This window comes from Hyposmocoma kahamanoa, unplaced genomic scaffold (genome assembly GCF_003589595.1).
Source record: "Hyposmocoma kahamanoa isolate Upper Pololo Valley unplaced genomic scaffold, ASM358959v1 84, whole genome shotgun sequence".
NCBI lineage: Eukaryota > Metazoa > Arthropoda > Insecta > Lepidoptera > Cosmopterigidae > Hyposmocoma > Hyposmocoma kahamanoa.
In genome coordinates this window covers 1,660,595-1,681,778 of record NW_020654229.1, presented here as the reverse complement: position 1 = coordinate 1,681,778, position 21,184 = coordinate 1,660,595, and the positions used below count along the sequence as shown (strand labels likewise).

General features: G+C 38.1%; 1 protein-coding gene across 1 annotated transcript in view; it reads left to right on the top strand.

The window, feature by feature from the left end:
* The first annotated feature begins 1,771 nt into the window (after positions 1 to 1,771).
* LOC113234497 overlaps positions 1,772 to 21,184 on the top strand; it is a 28,381-nt gene continuing 8,968 nt past the window's right edge. Inside the window, exons 1-7 of the mRNA XM_026469833.1 lie at positions 1,772 to 1,813; positions 3,075 to 3,194; positions 9,320 to 9,421; positions 10,683 to 10,871; positions 16,588 to 16,677; positions 17,268 to 17,363; positions 20,972 to 21,067. Coding sequence (XP_026325618.1) covers positions 3,085 to 3,194; positions 9,320 to 9,421; positions 10,683 to 10,871; positions 16,588 to 16,677; positions 17,268 to 17,363; positions 20,972 to 21,067 — 683 coding nt within the window. The 5' untranslated portion in view covers positions 1,772 to 1,813; positions 3,075 to 3,084. The remainder of the gene's footprint in view (positions 1,814 to 3,074; positions 3,195 to 9,319; positions 9,422 to 10,682; positions 10,872 to 16,587; positions 16,678 to 17,267; positions 17,364 to 20,971; positions 21,068 to 21,184) is intronic.

Sequence of the window (21,184 nt, the reverse complement as noted above, 5' to 3'; positions counted from 1 at the left end):
ATAGACCACCACCTCAGTCAATGGCCTCATGATCCTTTTTCAGCCTCTGCCGACCCGATGCTGAGTATAAGTCTCTTCCAATCCAGCATCGGAATTGCAAGTAAACTTTTCCAACTGCATTCAAATTGCAAAATTGTAATTAGGATGCCGCTCGTGTAACTGCACTTATAGGCACGTAACAATGCGTGCCGTTCACTGTGCACATTTATAAGTATAAGTAATTAGCGATCTGGATTTTTGAAAATTGGAAAAGTAATTACTCAAAATATCGAAATATTATTGTATTTAATATTATATTTACAGTTTTGTTATTTATTGTAATTATTATTATTGTAGATCATTTTAATCAAGTAGTGTGTTTTTTGTAGGTGTAATAAATGTTAACGCTTTAACGTTGTGTTTTATTGCTAACCGTCCTTCAAAAAAAGTAGGTTCTCAATTTTTTTTTGTGTGTGATTGCTCCGACATTCGTGAAATGATTTCGATTTATTCTTTTTTTTAAGAAAGGGGTACCTCAGTAGTGATCCCATTCAAATTTGAAGACAATATTCGGTGTATAGAATTTCACCCACTTCCCGTTAACTGATTTCATTCAAATACTCAATTTAAAAAAAATCGAGTATTCATTCCAATAATGTCAAAGATTACAATCTCTTTTACATTGTTGGCATAATGTAATAAAAAATAAAAAAAGATAAAGAAATCTCGTTGGTTTCGTAAATTAAGAAACTACTATACAGGGTAAAGTTTTAATAAACCAATTTAAACCAAGACTGGCGTAACCGTTTATCCTCACCTTTGTCACAAATCGACTTAACTCGTTATTTTAAAGGAAAAATGTTATTTGCTTTGTTCAGAATTATATATAAATAATTAAAAATTAATAAATATTTCTGAAAAGGTGATTATGACATGCAAAGAGAGCGTAGGGTGTTGGTGTGTGAAAGTGACCTTGTTCATATTGTCAATCGTTTTACTGTAGCGGCCTTGGGCTAGGTATACCCAAAAGACCCTCCTTTCCGTCCTTTATAACGACATGTTTAGGATGCCGTTGGGGTTGTCCAGGTACTGCAAAGCATCTAGTATGTTTGCCGATGCTCACTCTGACTGTTTTTATAAATAAATAAGATAAAATAAAAATATTTTATTTCAGATAATTACAATCCATATTTCATATTTCAAATTATATTATTATCATATTACTTATATTTTATATTTAAAATCTAGATAATTAAAACTGAATTTAAAAAAAAAACATTGAAAATTAAAATTGAATTGACTAAAATCTACAGATCATGCGTGTAGAAGCAGTCAACTTGTGCTGCTGCGAACATGCCCGAGGCGCTACATCAGGGTCAGCCCCATCAACACCCTAAACGCATTATTGTGTTGTGTTATGTTTTATGCTGTAATGCGCAAAAAAATACGGCACTTATTGGAACACATTAGACATTTAAATATCACAGAATGCGTGCGAGCTCCGATAGCTCCCATTTCGCCTTTTTTGTACATACAACATGCAATAAAGTTTTGCTCATTTTTATTATCATTACTCCGCTGCATTTTTCTTCGCCATTGAAAAGAGCCCTTTGCCACGCCCCCTGAGCAGCCCGTTACAATACTGATTATCATTTCACCTTGTATAATGTGAATTTTATAGTCTGTGGTCCAAGCGCAATTTTTGATTGGCCATGCCAAAATGAAATTTTATTTTCAAAATCAAAAGTGAACATGAAGGAAACAATATTTTTTTAATAACTCAAAAAATGCCTGTTAAACAAAATCTCGTAGGAAAATTACGTAAAAGATCAGTGTAAGTACTTACTTCCTAATTGCAGTGCACTATTGAGGTCCATCAGCCCACACAGCTCACAGACCCCATGATCTAGTCTATAGTTTCCCAAAGTGGTCTCTACCGCCCCCCAGTAGGTGCTGAAGAGTCCAAGGGTAGAGACCTCGAAAGCAATTGGAGGGCGTTAATACGTTGATAAAAAAAACCTGAATAAACTGTAAATCATATAGTAATACGACTTTTTTCCTTGTGATTTTTTTGTGTTAAGTTAATATGAAAAATTACGTGATTCTAATTATTTTTTGTGGTGATGAGCGTTGACACTTTTATACCTTGTTTATGTGCGCCAAAAATATTGTGAACCTATGCTCTACTCGAATTTCCGGTAACTAACCATTTATTACACATCCATGCGAAGTGAAAAGTATATTAAATGCTTTTAAAAATAAAGAAACAAAATAATACAGAAATATACCTCTAACTTGGACTTGGACTTAAAATAAAACCATGTCTACAAAATGACAAGTTGTAAGGATAAAAGTTGAAAGTTTCTACGAAATAATTATATATTTTTTATAAAAAAAATCCGACCTTGAAAGTTCGTGGAATAACATCTATTTGCCAGGTTTTATTTAAATCGGCAAACTTGGCAAATAGATGTAATTCCACACAGTGGCGTAGCGTGGGGGTTGCAGAGGGAGCCATGGCCCCGGGCCACGTTTTACCAACGTTTTGGGCCTTTTACAGGTCACAGGTGACATGTGACCTGTAAAGGGCATATTTCCTGCCCCTATGGGTCGTATTCTGCTCAATGCTCAAGTCAGGACTTGAGTATGATTTCGAGTACTGGCAATACAACCCTAATGGCAAGGACTTGAGTATAATTTCTAATGCTTTAAATCATAGTCCTGACTCGAGCATTGTGTAGAGTTCTGGAATACGACCCTATCTTGCCTTTCCCCCTCTATATTGATTTGTAATCGTGAAAATAGAGAGGGCAGGAATGTGAGTGCAGTGTGAATTTAGAGAGAAGTAAAAAATAAAATATTAAACTATTTTGACCTTGGTTATGCATTTTTCTGTCATCCTGACGATTGGCCAGTTGTCTAGTCAGTCTGGACAATGGGAAAAAATTCCACTGGCTAAACAATCTGAGCAACGGGAAACACTGAAACCTTTAAGGTTGGATTTTTTTTATATAAAAGTTAATTTCTACGAATAATTGATACCCCACGATTACACCAAGGGAATGAAATGTATTTTTACCAATTTTCCCGATCAGCTTGTCCAAAATGCGACCGGCCCATTCGCATCAGTACATTCTCCCGCGCAAAAAAGAGACAACTGACCAGCCGACACGTCGTACTGAACAAACTGCACGGCTGCCGTCATCTTATTTGAGGTTTGTACGGTCATTTTCCTTTTTCGTTATTATTATTACATTATTCATTGCACAGGAAAAAGCACAGATTACATTTAATAAAAGGAAAACACAAACAAACGGTACTGCTTATTTCTATAAGAAATTTCTTCCTGCAGACCTAAATACCTTATCTTTGTTAGCTTACCTGCACAAAAAACAAAATTATTTTTTTTTTTTTATTTATTTATATTTATATTCAGGTTACTGAGACCCATAGATACATACCTTACAGACTAACATACATAACAATATAAAATAACACTATTACTAATTTAACACGTATTTAGGTTGTCGGCGACGTGTGGCGCCATCTGGTGTCAGGCAACCGGCCACGGAATCACCGGTATAGGACACCCTTCGGCCAGAAATCCTCCTTCATGAAGGTCGACAGATGTTCGGTCGGCACTCTCACCACAAACGAATTAAAGTTCACGTAGTGGCGGGACTCCAACCGCTCGACCCTCAGGGTGTATTTGGATTTCAACCTGATGTACTCCACTATCTCCTCAGACTTCGTGGAGTAATGCAGGCGTGACAGGTACAGCAGCGTTGTCGGGATTGCCGGACGCAGCAAAAAGTTGGACCCTGTCGGTGCAGTGCCGCACAGGTTACGGCTGGTGGGCTTCCTCTTCTTCTTCTCCACCTTTGTGAAGCCGTCATCGTCGCACCGGTCCGTCTGCCTCTGTGGTTTTGCAACTTCAGAGACAGGTACACGAGGTTTTTTCATCCCCTTCGTTGATAGCTGCCTGTCTTGTGGTTGTGGAGCAACGGGTCGGTTAACAGCCGCGACAGCGGCGTAATCACGTGGAGGGGTCAACGTGTTTACGCGTGACGTCTCCGCCGGAGCGGACAATCGAGGGGCGGGGCGCGGGGAATCGCACTCAGCGACAGCGGTCGGTGACGCATCCATATGGGCCGACTCAAAACTGCCGATAGATGCATTATGTGCCCCGCGACGAGTATTCACGTTACAGGCCTCGGGTGACCTACTTACCGAAGTTGCACTACTCAGTAATACAACTTGGGCACGTAACTCACAGATGGTGTTATCCGAAGCCTCCAATTTACATTGAACTTCGGCCAGACTTGCTTTCATTATATAATACAAAAGCCGTCCGCCTCCATCCAATTGTAATGGACCTGTCGTCCAATCTGAACATTGGCAGATACATTGAATCCATGGCCAAAAATGAAGCCAGGAAGCTTGGCATCCTTTCCAAGGTGAGGCGTTACTTCACACCGGGACAGTTGCTTCAGCTGTATCAAGCACAAGTCCGGTCGTGTATGGAGTACCGCTGCCACTTATGGAATGACTCTGCTAAATACCAACTGGCCACCTTGGATTTAGTAGAGGTGAAGCTACAGAACCTTGAACACCGCCGTAAAGTTGCCTGCTTGTCGGTATTCTACAGGATATATCACGGAGAGTGTACGATGGAATTACACGACTTAATTCCGCCTTCCCCTTTCCGTCATCGGAGGACTAGACGTGGGCTGGGACTCCACCCCTATGTTGTGGATATTCCCAGGATTCTCACGAATCGTTTTGCTTCGTAAGAATATATGGCGAGCGGCTAGAGAGTGGAATTCCCTACCTGCGGACTTGTTCCCCAAACGCTATAACTTGGATCTTTTCAAGGCGAGAGTGAATAGGCATTATTTTGGTGTGCATGCTACATCGTCGACCTTATCGTCACTTTCCATCTGGTGATATGGAGGTCAAATGACCGCATGAACAGTGAAGGAGTGAGAATAAAAACCGGAATTGAAGGAAGGAAAGATAACTGGGACCTAACTTTCTATTAACAGACATTCAAAATAAATTTTTGAATATTTTTTTTATTCATTGCCCGTGTTCTAACTGCGTAGTACAACTAGTTAGACCAAGGGCAAAGTTTTTTGCCCGTGGTCCTACCAGTAGGACTTACCGGTTAGTACAGTCACAGTCTATATTAATAATGTTACTGTTTCTGAGCTAACTACAATTGTTACATTGTAATAAAGTGCATTGTTTACTGTATTTTATGAATTATTTTTGTAAGTGTCGCTTTTAAATGAAAATATTGTATGTTGCGGCAGTCACTGAAGAGCGCCGCAGCTGGCTTTAAAAGCCAATACTATAAAAAATAATTGTGTTTTAATTTTTTCTTGAAATTGTTAACATTAATTATTTTAAGGCAAAATAAAAAATATATAAATAATCGGTCCATGTGACCGCGTTTGCCTAAAACATGCCTATTAACTCTATTCTTGAATAGTCCCAAATTGTACCATTCCGATGGAGTATTCCATTCCTTTCCCGTACGCATCATTACATTCACAATTACAGCACATGGGACTTGTTAGCCTATGTCTCAGGGTGACGGGCGCAGTGGCAGAGCCCCTCAAATGTTTGGGATTTAAAGCTCTGAGCGGCACTCAGTGGCTTATTTGCCCTAAAGCCTGGCTACTGGAGGCCCGGGCCTTGGGCGGTCAGATTTTAGAGGCAGCCGATCGTGACAAAAAATCCACTGACGATAACAAGAAATAATTCAAAGTACTTAAATATTCTAAAGGCTCACGCACATTATGGCGGGCCTGCACTTTTTCACAAGCAGCCTGTGGGTGAAGTATACGCAGAGAACCCTGAATACATTAAGGGTGCAATATAACAACGCTTTTAGGATGCTAACGGGGCTGCCGCGACCCTGTAGAGATGGCTTTCATGCCATTATGCGCAAGAAGTCTGCCTCACTCATGATGCGTGTGCACGGCAGCGCTAATGGCATCCTAGCCGTTGTTGCCAACAGCCTGGCCTACCCGTACCAACTACATTGGGTGCTACACGTGCTTAGGATAGTGGTCTAGGCGTGACATTTCTCTAGAATTAAGTAATTTTATAGTGTACTAACCAAAGCACGTAAGAAAATTTACTATATTACTAAAATTACTATGGATCATGGTCCGACATAAATAATTCTATTCTATTCTATTCTATTCTACTCCACCGCATCGTGTAACAATAATCTTCCTAAATCACTTTCGTACGTTTTATGCTTAAAATATAGATAAGTTACATATCTACAATGTAATGTATAATCAATACATGACTACGTCTGTCTGGTCGCGATAAGCTCAAAAACTACTGGACGGATGCTGGTACTGACTACATGGCCTGGCGCCTAGGGCAGCCAAGATCGCAAAAAACCACCACTGGCGGCACTGCAACTGTTATGGACAGGCGTGTCGCTTACCACCAGGCGCACGACTTGTTCGTGCCGTCACTTGGTATTATATAAAAAATATTAGTTTATATATCTTATTCTTCTTCATGTCCTTCGTTCTTCCTCTGTTCCTTATCAGCGGTTATTACCATACTTACATACGGTCACACCTTTCTAGTCATTGAGTATACATAGGTCGCACTATAAGTTTCCAGAACTGGCCACTTACATGGACAAAATTTAAAAAGTAACTACAACATTTGAAAATGGACCTCTTTGGCTGTAGAATACAGTTTGTTTTATCTGACTGTCACTTGTTTGTACATTGTGTCGTCATTTTAGAAATTGGTTGTCTACATCACCATGGATTTAACACGTGAAAATTGTTGTAGTATGATTTTCTACGACTTTAAATGTAATTTAACAACTCAGCGGAGCTTCGCTCGGCTTCGAACTGCTTTTGGCGATGAAGCACCATGCAAGACGACTATTTATAGCTGGTTTGCAGAATTCAAATGCGGTCGTGTGAATATCAGTGACGATTTCGTGAATTTCGCCCGTCCACTGCTGTGAACAACAAAAACATCGATGCTGTGCGCCGTATGATCAAAACAGACAGGCATGTGACATACCATGAGATTCGGGCATGTTTAGGCATAGGCATGAGTGAAATACAATCAATACAACACAAAAATTTGGGTGTGAAAAAGCTGTGCTCTCGGTAGATCCCACACAATTTGACTGGGGCTCAAAAAACGGATCTCACTAGGTGTAATACCATGCTTACCAGATTCAACGAAGGGGCGTCAAATTTGGTGTGGGACATAGTAACAGGTGACGAAACATGGATTTATAGTTACGATCCCAAAACAAAACAGCAATCGAGCGTATGGGTCTTTCGAGATGAGCCGAAACCAACTAAAGTGGCGCGCGTGCAAAGTACCTCTAAGCGGATGATTGCTTCTTTTGTTAATAAAACTGGACACATGGCTACTGTTGCTTTGGAGAATCGTTGTACCGTGAATAGTGATTGGTACACGACCATTTGTTTGCCTGAAGCTATTGATAAACTCCGCAAAAATAACCATAAACGCTGTATCATCTTGCACCACGATAATGCCAGTTCTTACACGGCCAGACAGACAAATGAATTTTTGAAGGTGAACAACGTTGACCTTATGAGCCATCCCGCGTACAGTCCCGACCTGGCACCTTGTGACTCTTATTTATTCCCAAAAATTAAGAACCAATTACGCGGTCAACGATTTTCATCACCTGAAGAGGCTGTTGAAGAGTATGAAAAATATGTTTCAGAGATTGTCACGGAGGAGTGGCATAAACGTTTTCAAAATTGGTTTGAAAAAGTGCATTAACGCTAACGGACTTTTGAGAAACAATTAATTTATTTCTGACCATTTATAGTATTTTTTTCTTATTCATTCCGGAAACTTATAGTGCCCCGCCGCCTCACGTATAATCAGAAATAGAGACGAACTAAGGGCATACATTCCTGGTAACTCATCAGTGATACATCACTTATAAATATCAACTCTCGTTTGCACTGAAATATAGACAGACCAACTATTGACCTGTGTATACGTCTCCGTATATTCCAAAAAATTCTGTATTTATTGTAATAAAGATATTATCTCTAACAATGGCGTGCAAAACTAAAACCGCCAGCTGCCCAAATCTGTGTAAATTTTTCTCCGCCTGTTCTTAATTTATTCATATTATTTTAACTTAGAAAAAATTCCTTCGATTCGACCGAATTCCGTATTCCTCTATGTGCTTGTTGTTGGATCTTTGTATCTGGTTTTTAACGACTTTTTAGCCGTAGCGCCATCTATGAGAAATCTATGAAAGTATTTTGTGACCTAGTTCGGCACCTTTACAGGTCCCAAATCTGGCTAGAGATGTCGCTATTCACTTTAATTAAGTGTTACATATTAATGTTGTCTATTGTCACACAATCCATCCATCTTTTCTTTGGCCTTCCTTATATCCCTCCACATTCATACCTAGCACTCTTCTCGTCACATGACATTCTTGCCTCCGCATGACATGTCCATACCACGCTAACCTATTACTACTTCTCATCTTTTCCGTCACTGGTGCCCCTTTCAAACTTCCCCTGATATATTCATTCCTTATCTTATCCTTTCTCGTCACTCCACACATCTATCTCAACATAGGCATTTCCACTGCTTCCACATTTAAGTATATTATTATTAAGATTAATCAAGTATATAAACAGAAATAGAGACGAAATGTTCCTTAATTTGTTTGAACACATCATTACAGTGACAACTGCGCTCGGATTGGCCAGCCCGAATTCGAAACACTTGACGGGTGTCGTCAATTGTTTCACTACAAAAATACCAGTTTAACCTGAACTTTGTTATAACGGACGAAAATTGAGAAATTATAATATAATTGCCGATGAAATTATGATTCATCTGTTTTGTAATTAGATGTTTTGCTGTTTTTCCCACACCGCCGAATAGAACAGCACGCCATTGTTAGAGATATTGTCATTATTACAATAAATACAGAATATTTTCGGAATATACGGAGACGTACACACAGGTCAGTTGTTGGCGCTGTACTATTTCAGCGTTCTAATTTGTGAACGACGAAAACAAGAGTTGATATTTAAAAGTGATATAAGGCCCATTTGCCTGGTGAGTTGTCAGGGATGGATCGCCCTTATTTCGTCTCTATTTCTGATTATATACTCGATGTTAACATTATATCGTGGGAGTTTTGTAGTAAGGGCGCAAGTGACATTAATTTGATTTTTCAGAGTAGCACGTTTTAGGTTTTAACGACTGTTTTATAATACTTACGCCCTATTTTAAAATTCAATATTAAAACTTCATGTTTAACATATGCTTTCAGCCGTATAACGTGTCCCGCTAGACGAGCGTTCCACCGACAAAACGACTGTGACAATGAAAGAAAGCGATCGTCTATCAAAAAAACGTACTCCAAAAAAGCCAGGTACTGTTGACTACGTACATTATTTGTTTTTAATTACGCCTAACATTAATTTAGGCCTATAATAGCGCCTAACATTAATTTAGGAGCAATTACTTTAATGGTTGATTTTGCTATTTCTCCAATTCAAGGCGTTTTTCTCTCACTATACTTTGAGTAGTGAGAACCGATTTTTATATATTTCATATTTCAATAAAACTTAGCAAATAGATGTAATTCCACGTACTTTTGAGGTCGGTTTTTTTAGTACTCTGTACTGAGATTATTAAGTTTAAAGTTCATTGTTGTAATCGTTCCAAGAGGCTCGGGTTTCTCTCAGAGAAAAGTTTAAAGAGGCTGGTAGCTTGACTGTGGCATCGCAGAACATTTACTCAAATATTTTATATGCCCGTAAACATACACATAATTTCATTAAGAAAGAAGATATCCCTAAACCTTAGAACTAAGTCCAAACTCATGGTACCACGATTTCGTTTAACTAAAGTAAACAACTCTTTTATGGGGAACTGTATACGTTTTTACAATAAGATTCCGGAGCATATATTAAGTTTATCATTTCCTAAGTTTAAAACTTACATTAAAAGTATTTTAATTGAAAAGTCATATTACAAAATTGAAGAGTATTTGTTAGATAAAGATGTATGGAAAGACAAGAAGAGTCTAGATTCCACACAATTATGATTCAAAGGGAAAAGAGCAATCCCTAGAGTTTCTTGCTCGTTCTTCTCGTGGAGGTCAGCGTAATGAACGAGCAGTAGCTTAAAAAATATGACGTTGACAAGTGTAAAAATTTTACCTATGGAATAATTGATTATTTGACTTTAAATTAAACTAGCTTATTTTACTTACAACTCTGTTAATTTCTACAAAACTTTGTGAACGAGTTCATGCAAAATAGAAGCAGCGATATTTTTTGAGCCCCTGACGGAGCATGGCCCGTCCACGTCACGGGCACGACTCTGCAGCTTGATTTTGATTGCCTCACTCGATCGGAAACTGCGTCTTTTCCGAGTCGAGGCGATTGCGATTCACAACTGGCCGATCGGAAACTTTTGACATTTAACTCACAAATTGGAAAAATATAGTGGGAATCAGGTTCATCTTCTCGCTCGGAAACCCATCTGATTTCGAGACTCGGATGATGATTAGAATCAGCCTGCTGATGTGTGTGGTTAGTACTTTATAGATTCCATCACTGGGTATTATAAAAAAATGTAGCTTTATTATATTTATTATAATTAAAGTTACGATAATGTCTTTTCAGGTACTCTAGTAGTCCAATATTCCAAAACTATGCGAAATCAACGGACGACGATATTGGCCTTGAAGGAAGAGAACGCAAAAAACCTGGCCACCGGGAAATTTGCCCACAGAAATGTGGTTGTGTCCATCGTGCGTACTTGACCGTTAGCAATAAAAACTTTAATAATAACACTGGGTCACGCATACAAAGGTAAGGAATACATAACCAGTGACCGGAATTGAGGGATTTAATCTATCTAAAGTTTGAACGTTTATTTTCGTCATCGATGCGTATAAAATTTCTTTTTCACCTCACTAGCTCGGAAAGGGTTTCTTTCTAATTAGAAATCTGCGCGCTAAAGCATTTTTTCCACGCTAGCGCGGAAAAGGCTTTTGAAATTCGAACTCTACGTGGTGCACCCAATGCACCTAACTTTTTCTTTCGATGAAAAAAAAACATATGACACGTTCAACTACGCAATTTGTCGTACATTATGAAATTAATGTAATATAAATCCGTTGATTTACTTGTTGACATTAAATCGAGAACGATAACTCATTTTGTCATAGTTCAACTGTTATTCTTTCATCTATCATTTTCCTCGCTATAGTGAGCTGAAAAGTTGTGTGTTTCGTTCGGCAGTTATTTTACGTCGTTGACACCCTCGCTGCGCTCTGGATTCTATTTTCCAACCACTCGTTTCGCCCGTGGTTCAATCTTAAACTCCTTCGCTTGCTCAGGTATCAATACAAACACTCGCGTGAAACAACAACTACGCAGCCTTGCATAACATGACGGTCCGAAATGTCACAGGTGTCCAAACTGTAATTTTACCTCTAGGTGTACCTACAAGAGACGCAAAATTTTAGTCGCAGTAGAGCTCCTTGTGGAAGAGTTAGTAAAAATACATGTATACATTATGTACGTCAGCCGTATATTACAATCGGTAACATCCATTGACTTACAAATAAATGACGGGTCTAATACAAAAACCACGAAAAAAATGTCCCAAGTCAACATATTTAAACGTAGTGACATGTAAAGGAATATGAAAAAGCTATAACGTTGAATTTAAATTGTAATGTCATCGCAGTACTGTCTAATTTTGCTTGCTTCGCTGTCAGTCGAACAAACGAAGACTAAAGCGTGAATGACGCTCTGTATACGATTTTAACGCCCTATAAGTTCGGACACTTTTTAGCGCGGACCCGACGTCCATATAATTGTAAGTCAACGGTAACATCATAATAATGAAAAATAGGGTGGCGTGGCTACAGAGCATGACACGGTTTTTTTATGTAAAAAAGTTACGAGAAACAGTTCGTCCAGAGATGTACTGCCGCCATACCCATTTCTGCGCAAAAGAATCCTTCCTATTCCTCCTGAGCTACTGTTGAACGCAGATAGGTTAGCGGCAGATATTTTAAAATCAAATGAATAATCGATAGAACAACGTGTGCTCGAAGCGTACGTATGTTGTTTACAAAGAGCAACCCCTAGAGTTTCTTGCTCATTCTTCTCAGGGGAATCTGTCTTACGAATGAGCGGTAGAGTTTAACGAATGTGACGATTTCAGTGTAATAATGGTTACCCATGAAATAAAGATTATTTTGGATTTGATTTTAATTTTGAAGCTATTTTTATTAAACATATTATATTATTATTTTGGCCCGGTGCCGTGGTTTGTTCACCCTAGGATCCGGGGCTGCCTTCCTCTGCCCCTTGGCTATGATGTGTTTCTCTTTTTTTAACCGACTTCAAAAAAGGAGGAGGTTCTCAATTCGACTGTATGTTCTTTTTTTTTCTTTTTTTTGTATGTATGTTACGCGATAACTCCGGTATTTGTGAACCGATTTTCATGATTCTTTTTTTGTTGGAAAGAGGGTATTTCCATAACATAAAAGCGCCTAACTTTAATTTAGGAGCAATTACTTTTAGCAATTATTTAGTTGATTTTGCTATTTCTCCAATTCAAGGCGTTTTTCTCTCTTATATCTACTTTGAGTAGTGTCGTAGTGAGAACCTATTTTTATTATCTCCAGTATCAAGTCCTGTATAGTGGCGAACTAGAGGATATTTCAATAAAACTTAGCAAATAGACGTAATTCCACGTACTTTTGAGGTTGGTTTTTTTAGTACTCTGTACTGAGATTATTTATAATACCTAATGACGGGACTAGTCACGCCTATCCGTCAGTAGCAATACCACTCAGACCGTTCAGTCGCAAAGATCTAAGGCTCAATTTATATTTTTGTAACGATATTATACATAGCATAATGAACTTTGTGGTCAATTTGTAACGTACAAACTACAAACGAGCCAAAAATCACGTCTGCGAATTCTCGCTAATGCGCTAGGCGCAGTGTGACGTCAAATGACGACGAAATAATACAGAATGCTCGAGCCATCGAGTATATAACCAGAAATAGAGACGAAATAAGGGCTATACATTCCTGGTAACTCATCAGTGATATATCACTTATAAACATCAACTCTCGTTTACACTGAAATAGTACAGCGCCAGCAACTGACCTGTGTGTACGTCTCCGTGTATTCCAAAAATAGTCTGTATTTATTGTAATAAAGATAATATCTCTAACAATGCCGGCTCTATTCGGTGGTGTGAGGAAAAACAGCAGAATATCTAGTTACAAAACAAACAGAATCAAATTTCATCGGTAATTAAATATGTAATTTTTCGGTTATCGTCCATTATAGAAAAGCTCACGTTAAACTGGTCGATTTGAAGTGAAACAATTGACGACACCCGTCAATTATTTCGAATTCGGGCTGGCCAATCCGAGCGCAGTTGTCGCACTGTAATGATTTGGCAGAATAGTTTTCAAACAAATTAAATGACATTTCGTCTCTATTTCTGGTTATATACTCGATGACTAGAAAGGTGTGAGGATGGAACAACATAAGATTAGGACTGTCGTAAAACAGTTGTGGGAAGAAATTAAAATTCTTTAGAATCCTCACATTTTCCCCACATAGCGCCAATCCCCACAAAATCCCCAATCGAGTTGAAATTCGTTGAAATTCCCCTCAATTTGGGGAATTCCCCACAAATTGACAACGCTGATGTTTTGACGCTTTAAAATCGCGCTTCAAACGCGACGATATTTTCGTGGCCGAGTTTTGATGTTTCAAAATTGACGCCCGTCACCCTGAGACGTAAATTGACAAGTCCTATATGCTTGTCAATTTCACCAGCACCCTTACCCTTCCAAACCGGAACGCAGTAATGCTCACATTACTGCTTGACGGCTAAAATACGTAAGGTGGCAGTACTATCCTGGACGAACGCTTTCACAAGGAGCTATGTAATTTTAGGCCACTGCAGTTATGTAATTTGAAAGCAACGCCTGAATGTCCACAAAGTGCACAAAAGATAATCGCCGCACAACGCCACAGAACCCCTTCACTCAACAAGTAAGTAGGGCTCAATATAAATCGCCCCGAAACGTAATAATAAAAATAGTTTTTTATTCAAGACAACTCAAGTCCAATTGTTAGTTTTACAGAAACCTTAGGTAGTATGTTACTTTACAGTTCAAAATTTGTTAATGTAATAAAATAAAATAAAATAAAATACTAAATAATAATAATAATAAAAGTAAAATAAAATAAAAAGTGCACCCCTTGATCTACATTTTAATTTAATATAAAGTTTTGAGTGGGTTGTCATGCCAACACGCCAACAAAATGCTTAAGCACGGGCTCTGCTATTTTACAAGTAAACATGTTCAGAATCATCCGAACAAAAAGAGGTTCATTGTAATATCCATAATAATGAATCTCTTCGGAATCTCTTGGGACGGAACCTGTCAGGACGCGGTTCATTGCCCAGACTGGTTTCCTCCGAAGAACAGAGCCCGACGAGCGAAAAGACGATAAATACATAATTTCGTTATTCAACCTAAGACTTATCTAAAGGTGCATTCAGAATTTTCAGATTTTATTTCGTTCTGGAAATATAAAATCGAACAACAGTCGATCTGATATCAAAAGCGAAGAAGAACAATAGAAGTGTACAGTGTCCTGAGAATGAACAGTGTTACACATAAGTCTTTGTTCTACGGATGAGTACATTGTTGGGTGGTTTCACAGTGGTTCCATTTTGTAGGAGCCAACATGTAATGCTGCGAAGATTTTATATACATGTTTGGCTAGATAGTGTTTTGATCTATCTATAAAATCCAGACTTTTATTAAGTTTTTTCTAATGGAGCGCACATGTTCAAAAAACGATCAAAGCCCCTAAATAAAAGTTTTTAAAAAATCATCATTCCACCTTTTTATCGCCCTTTTCTCGGATTCCTGGTCCCTTACTTTTGAAATTTTGAATCGTTCTTATTCTTTTTCTTTGTCGTTCTTACTTTGCTTCTTAGGGCGCGTTCCCATTATGTCGTGACGACAGACAGCCGTGCAGTTTAAAGTGTCGTAGCCTGTACATTTAAAAAACACGATTAACTGTCGTTTACGACTTTTTTGAAGTTACTACGACAGACTGTCGTGACAATGGGAAGAGCTAGAACGACAGTCACCTGATATATATGAATAAATAAATCGTCACGATAAAATGTGAGGATAAAAACGATTCTGTCGTGGATACGACAAGGCGGTTGCCGTGAACCGATAAATTGTCGTCACGATCTAGTGGAAACAGCTAGACACGACAGTCGTTCAACGATAAAATAAACGTGACAGATAGTCGAGATATGGGAACAGGCTAGACGCGACAGTCAATCAACGATAAACGTTACGACGTCATGGGAACGCGCCCTTACAAAATTCTCGAAAAGAAAAGCCGTGACTTCAAGGCAGCAATATATAAACGAATACAGGCCCTTTTGGGGTAACTGTCTATATTTATCCATAAGCATATCCGTATGTAATTTAAGTAAGGGAGTGTTTTCTAGTATTGTATCTGTGTTTTTATACCATTGTTTTTTGTTACAGCCTTCAATTTCCTTTCCATCTCCTTTCTTACTTTGTTCTTTCTACCTTCTTTCGATAAATTTCATGCGGACCAAGTCACTCTTACTATTACGCAGAACCGCGTGTCAACTCTGCCCAAATTCCACATAGAATGATCTCAACTGAGGGAGTCAATATAGCTAAACTAAAGAATGACGTGGACATTCCTTTCTACATATCCCGGAAGACGGGTCCACATTTTTTTATAATATCAAGTGACGACGAGTCGTGTGCCTGATTATAAGTTGCACGCCTGTCCGTAACAGTTGCAGTGCCACTCAGAGCTTTAAATCGCAAAGATCTGAGCGGCCATTACGCCCGTCACCCTGAGATATAAGTTGACAAGTCCCGCGTCCCTGTAATTTCACCAGCACCCTTACCTTTCAAAACCGGAACGCAGTAATACTAATATTACTGCTTGGCGGCAGAAATGGGTAAAGCAGTACCTACTTACCTGGACGAACACTTTCACAAGGAGGTATACTGCTGCTAATACATTATTCTTTGGTTTAGCTAAATTAACTCTCTTAATTCCGATCACTGGTCATCATAAATTGTAGTGTATTTTAATAATAAAAATAAAAAACGTTGGTTCGTTCCGTGGCTTAGTTGGTATAGCGTCTGGCACGGTATGCAAGAAGACGTCGGTTCGAATCCGACCGGATCGAAGGAATTTTTTCTGAGTGTTCGATCTTTGTATTAATAATTATAACAAACTAGTGGAGTAATTTCACAAAGAATAATTGAATATCAATTCAATAAAAATTTAAAATAAAAATAAGTTTGTGAAGACCCTTAAAATTGGACGCTATATGCGGTGAGAATGTTACTCAAAAATCTCTCGCTGGAAGTCACTAGCGGCGACGAATGCCGAAAAGTCAGTACAAAGAATTATAACAAAAACATGCAACATTTTTATTATATAGTAACTTCTATTTTCTAGTGCGGACTTGGTTGCAAGAAAACTAAATTCACGTGAAGAGCACGATATTGAAAACTGCTACTGGATCGGAAAATCGTGTGGAACAGACAGGTACATAAAATAATCATATGGTACAGATAGGTAAATCATTTCATATTATAGTACAGATAGGTAAATAATATTATCATGTGGTACAGATAAGTTGAATTAATATTATCATGTGGTATAGATAGGTGAATAATATTTTCATGTGGTACAGATATGTAAGTAATATCGTCATGTGGTACAGATAGGTGAATAATATAATCATGTGCATCAATTATTTAGTATGAAATTACTCGCGTGGGGGCATTTATTCTGACGCGAGGCAAAGACTCGTGTGGCGCAGTGTCCAAATGGTATTTTTGTTGCTATATTTCGTTTTTCGTTCGACTGTTTAAAGATCATCAGCTCTTTTTAACCGACTTCAAAAAAAATTTGGTTAATTATTTTTTTGTGATGGAAAGGGGATACCTCATTAGTAAAATATTCTACCTCCAAGAGTGGTAAATTAGGGGTTGAATCCGGTTTATCGGATTTCACCCACTTTTTGTTAACCGATTTCGATAAAAGTTGACAAACAGACGTAATTCCACGAACTTGAGATCGGTATTTTTATTTAAAAAAATCTATGGTTGTTATAAATAACTTCTATGTTTTAGTTCGGATTTGGATCGAAGAAAACCAAGACCAATTCCTCGTGAACACCGGTATCTTGAAGGCTTGAACCGCAATAGAAAACCACATTGTATATATAGGTAAATCAATATAAACACATCGCGGATTTTCTAGAATAGTGGTGCCATCCAATATTATAGATTTTAGAACTGTCGGGCCGGCGTTGTTGTCTAATGGTTTGACCATTTATAGCAGTAAAGCTCCTTGTGAAAGGGTTGGTCCAGGAAAGTACTGCCACCTTACCTATTTCTGCCGCCAAGCATCGTGTTAACATTACTGTGTTCCGGTTTTGAAGGGTATAAGGGTGCTGGCACATGGGACTTGTCAACGTATGTCTCAGGGTGACGGGTGCAGTGGCAGTGCCTCACAGATCTTAGCGATTTAAAGCTCTGTGTGACACTGCAACTGTTATGGACAGGCGTGAAGCTTACCATCAGGCGCACGACTTGTTCGTCCCGTCACTTGATATAATATAACGTGTACGTGTTTTTCGGAATTTATGTGCTAAAAATTTAAGTTTTTCGGTGAAGGGTCACAACTCTCGGACAACGCGTGAGCTGGGATAAATGGTGTTTTAATATGTTATTTACTTTTTAATTTTATTATAGGAAATGAAACTATTTTTCCGGATTTAAATCGCGTATATTTGTTTTTTCAAACAGACCGACGTTACGGGCCCTTTTTTAGGTGCCATGGTCACGGTTGACATTCAATTTTATTGTTAAGCAAAATCGGCGACCCTAATTGACATTTTAAATAAAAAAAGACACGTGCCAAAATCTGAATACCTCCCACGTAAGTTGTTATACAATACATATACTCCCAGACACACAATTCGAACCACCTTGCATTTTCAATATTAAATTTCAAATCATTTTGCGGTGTACAGAAAAATCTGTAATAGGTTTATGCGACACCGCTTTTCTTTACACATTGTAAATAAAGTTATTTGTTCTTAAATAAAAAAAAAAAAAAAAAAAAAATGCCCTTAGCTTAAACAATGCTTGATTGATCAAGAACTATTATGCAACTTTGAAACTGGTATACTAAACGTCATTTCCTTAAGCCCTTGTTGAAAATTTGAATTTTAAAAACCGGATGAAAATTTTTTTACAAAACAAACAAATACAATTTTTTGCTTTTTAACCAACTTAAAAAAAAGGAGGAGGTTACGTTCGGCTGTATGTAAGTTTTATGTATATTTTACCTTAGAATAATAACGCATAGAATGATAGTTTCATATCAAACGAACTGTCACAAGTGAGGCAAAGTTTTAGTAGTAGGTTAATTTTCGGTTTTAGTGAATATTTATAACAAAATACAAGTTGAAACGCGTTACTTCCTTGTGGAATGTGATGTTAGTATCTATTTTATGTTTGTCTGACGTATTTTTACACTCATTTACCGCACATTTCGTCATTTTTAGCTAAAATTCTGGAGCTGTTCGCGATGCAAGTTGACCTTGAGCACTGAAGGCCCGCCCGCTCGTGTAGGCCCATTGGGAGCGCTTCAATTTGCCTCACTTAGCGTGTGCTGACTAGGTTTCTATGCGTTATTATCAATTAGTCAATTGTGGACCGATTTTGAAAATTCTAAAATTCTTTTTTTGTTTGAAAGGGTGCACTCTTGTGATGTTCCCACTGTCACCAATTCAGAATGTGATGATAGAATCCACGGAAATCGTGAAAAATCCTCTAATTTCATAAGCATGTCTGTGTACTTACCGGTTTCTACGTCACTTTGTGGACCGATTTTGAAAATTCTTTAATTGTTTGAAAGGGTGATGTGAGGGTTTTTTGGGTTTGTTCTCGAGGTTATCCCTGATGCCGACGGTGCACAAATTAAACAATTATTTTCCGCAAATAAAAGTCGACTTTTCACTTTACACAATACATGTAATCAACAAATCACCGTCAACATGACAACCAGAAAATAGTATAAAATGTTCAAAGGAGTGTATAACACTCCCATAGTCACCAAAAAGTCAAAATCTGATGAGGAAATCCCATGGAAATCGAAAAAATCCGATAAGTAAACTTCTTAGGCATTGACTTACAATTATATGGACGTCGGGTCCGCGCTAAAAAGTGTCCGCACTTGTAAGGCGCTAAAATCGTATACAGAGCGCGACACTCCGCTTTAGTCTTCATTTGTTCGACTGACAGCGCGATACTGCGATGACATTACAATTTAAATTTCGAATAGGTTGACTTGGGACATTTTTTTCGTGGTTTTTGTATTAGACCCGTCGTCCATTTATTTGTAAGTCAATGTTCTTAGGTCTGTTTTTTGAATGAAAAAGTTACAATTATTATGTATATTATAGGTTCCATGTTTGAAAGTAAACATAACACAAAGTGATTTCTTTACTTTAAAATATGGCTTGCATAATATACATAAAAAGGATGTATTTGAGTTAAAAAAGCAAAAAATTGTTTATTAATTAATAATAAATAGAACTTAATAAAAATTCATTCAACAAAATAATTTGTAAAACGTAATGTAGCGTAAATTGGAATGTTTTCTTTGTAAAATTAAAAATAAGGTATAAGGTAAAAATAAGGTGCGCGGGGCGGTTTTCAAGGCATCATGCGATTAACGATTTAGTTCGCCGGGCTTTGGTGTTGGCTAACGTGCCTTGTGTCTTGGAACCTCCGGGGTTGTGCCGTACGGATGGCAAGAGGCCTGACGGTCTTACATTGGTTCCATGGCGGAGAGGTCGATGCCTATTGTGGGACGCTACGTGTGTCAGTACATTTGCACCGTCCCATCTGAGTCACACCACCAGATTTGCCGGGTCAGCTGCGGAATATGCGGCAAAATTAAAACACACAAAATACATCGCGTTGGAACCAATGTACGATTTTGTGCCAATTGCAGTGGAGACTGCGGGGACTTGGGCTGCTGAGGCCAAGGAATTTGTGCGGGAGTTGGGCCGCCGGCTCCGAGAAAGGGGCTATGATCCACGCTCTGGATCTTACCTGGTGCAGCAGATTTCACTGGCCATCCAGCGCGGTAATGCGGCTAGTGTGATGGGGACGTTTGAGCCGGGTACGGTTCAGAGCGGTCCCTTTTAATTTTCGTTCCTATTTGGTTTTCATTACTTATATTATTAGTGTTTTTGATTGAATTTTTTTTTTTGTGTTTTATTTTAGATGTAATGTGACAATGATAATTAGAAATTTTATAAATTAAATTGTACAGTAGGTTATTCAATAATTTATATAGAGATAGTTGTTTACATCTTGGACTTCGACTTCATCTCAATTTAGTTGCCGGTTGCTCGCATCCGACACAAGACGGCTTACGGAAGTTCCGAAAAATCTTTGAATTTCTTACTGTTTGTACTTTTTTACTTTAGGTATTTAATTAATTACTTTTGTAACTATAGTCAAAAAATGTTTTGCATTTATATCAGACGTAACTGGTTGTACCACCTCAGTGAATCGTGACCAACCTGTAAAGGGCCCGAAACGTCGTCGGTTTGTTTGAAAAAAACAAATATATGTGATTTAAATCCGGAAAAATAGTTTCATTTCCTATGGTATTTTAACTTACAACAACAGACGACACTCGATCTCGAAAATTACCAACAACAAATCGTTATGACAAACAGAGCAGCGTTATAACAACAATATCCCTGACGGCAGATATAAGTATTTGAATTATACTAAAAACTTTTTTGTAGTGTGGGCGCAGATGCAAGAAAACTAAATCCAAATTCATACGAACAGCGATATGTCGAAGGCTTTAATCGCAACAGAAAGCAACGCAGTTCTGATAGGTAAATAGTATCTGATATCTGTTATAATACACTTCCGGGCACATAATTTGGGCAGCCACGCATTTTCAGTACTAAGTGCCCTAAGTTTAAACAAGGTTTGATTGATCAAAAACTATT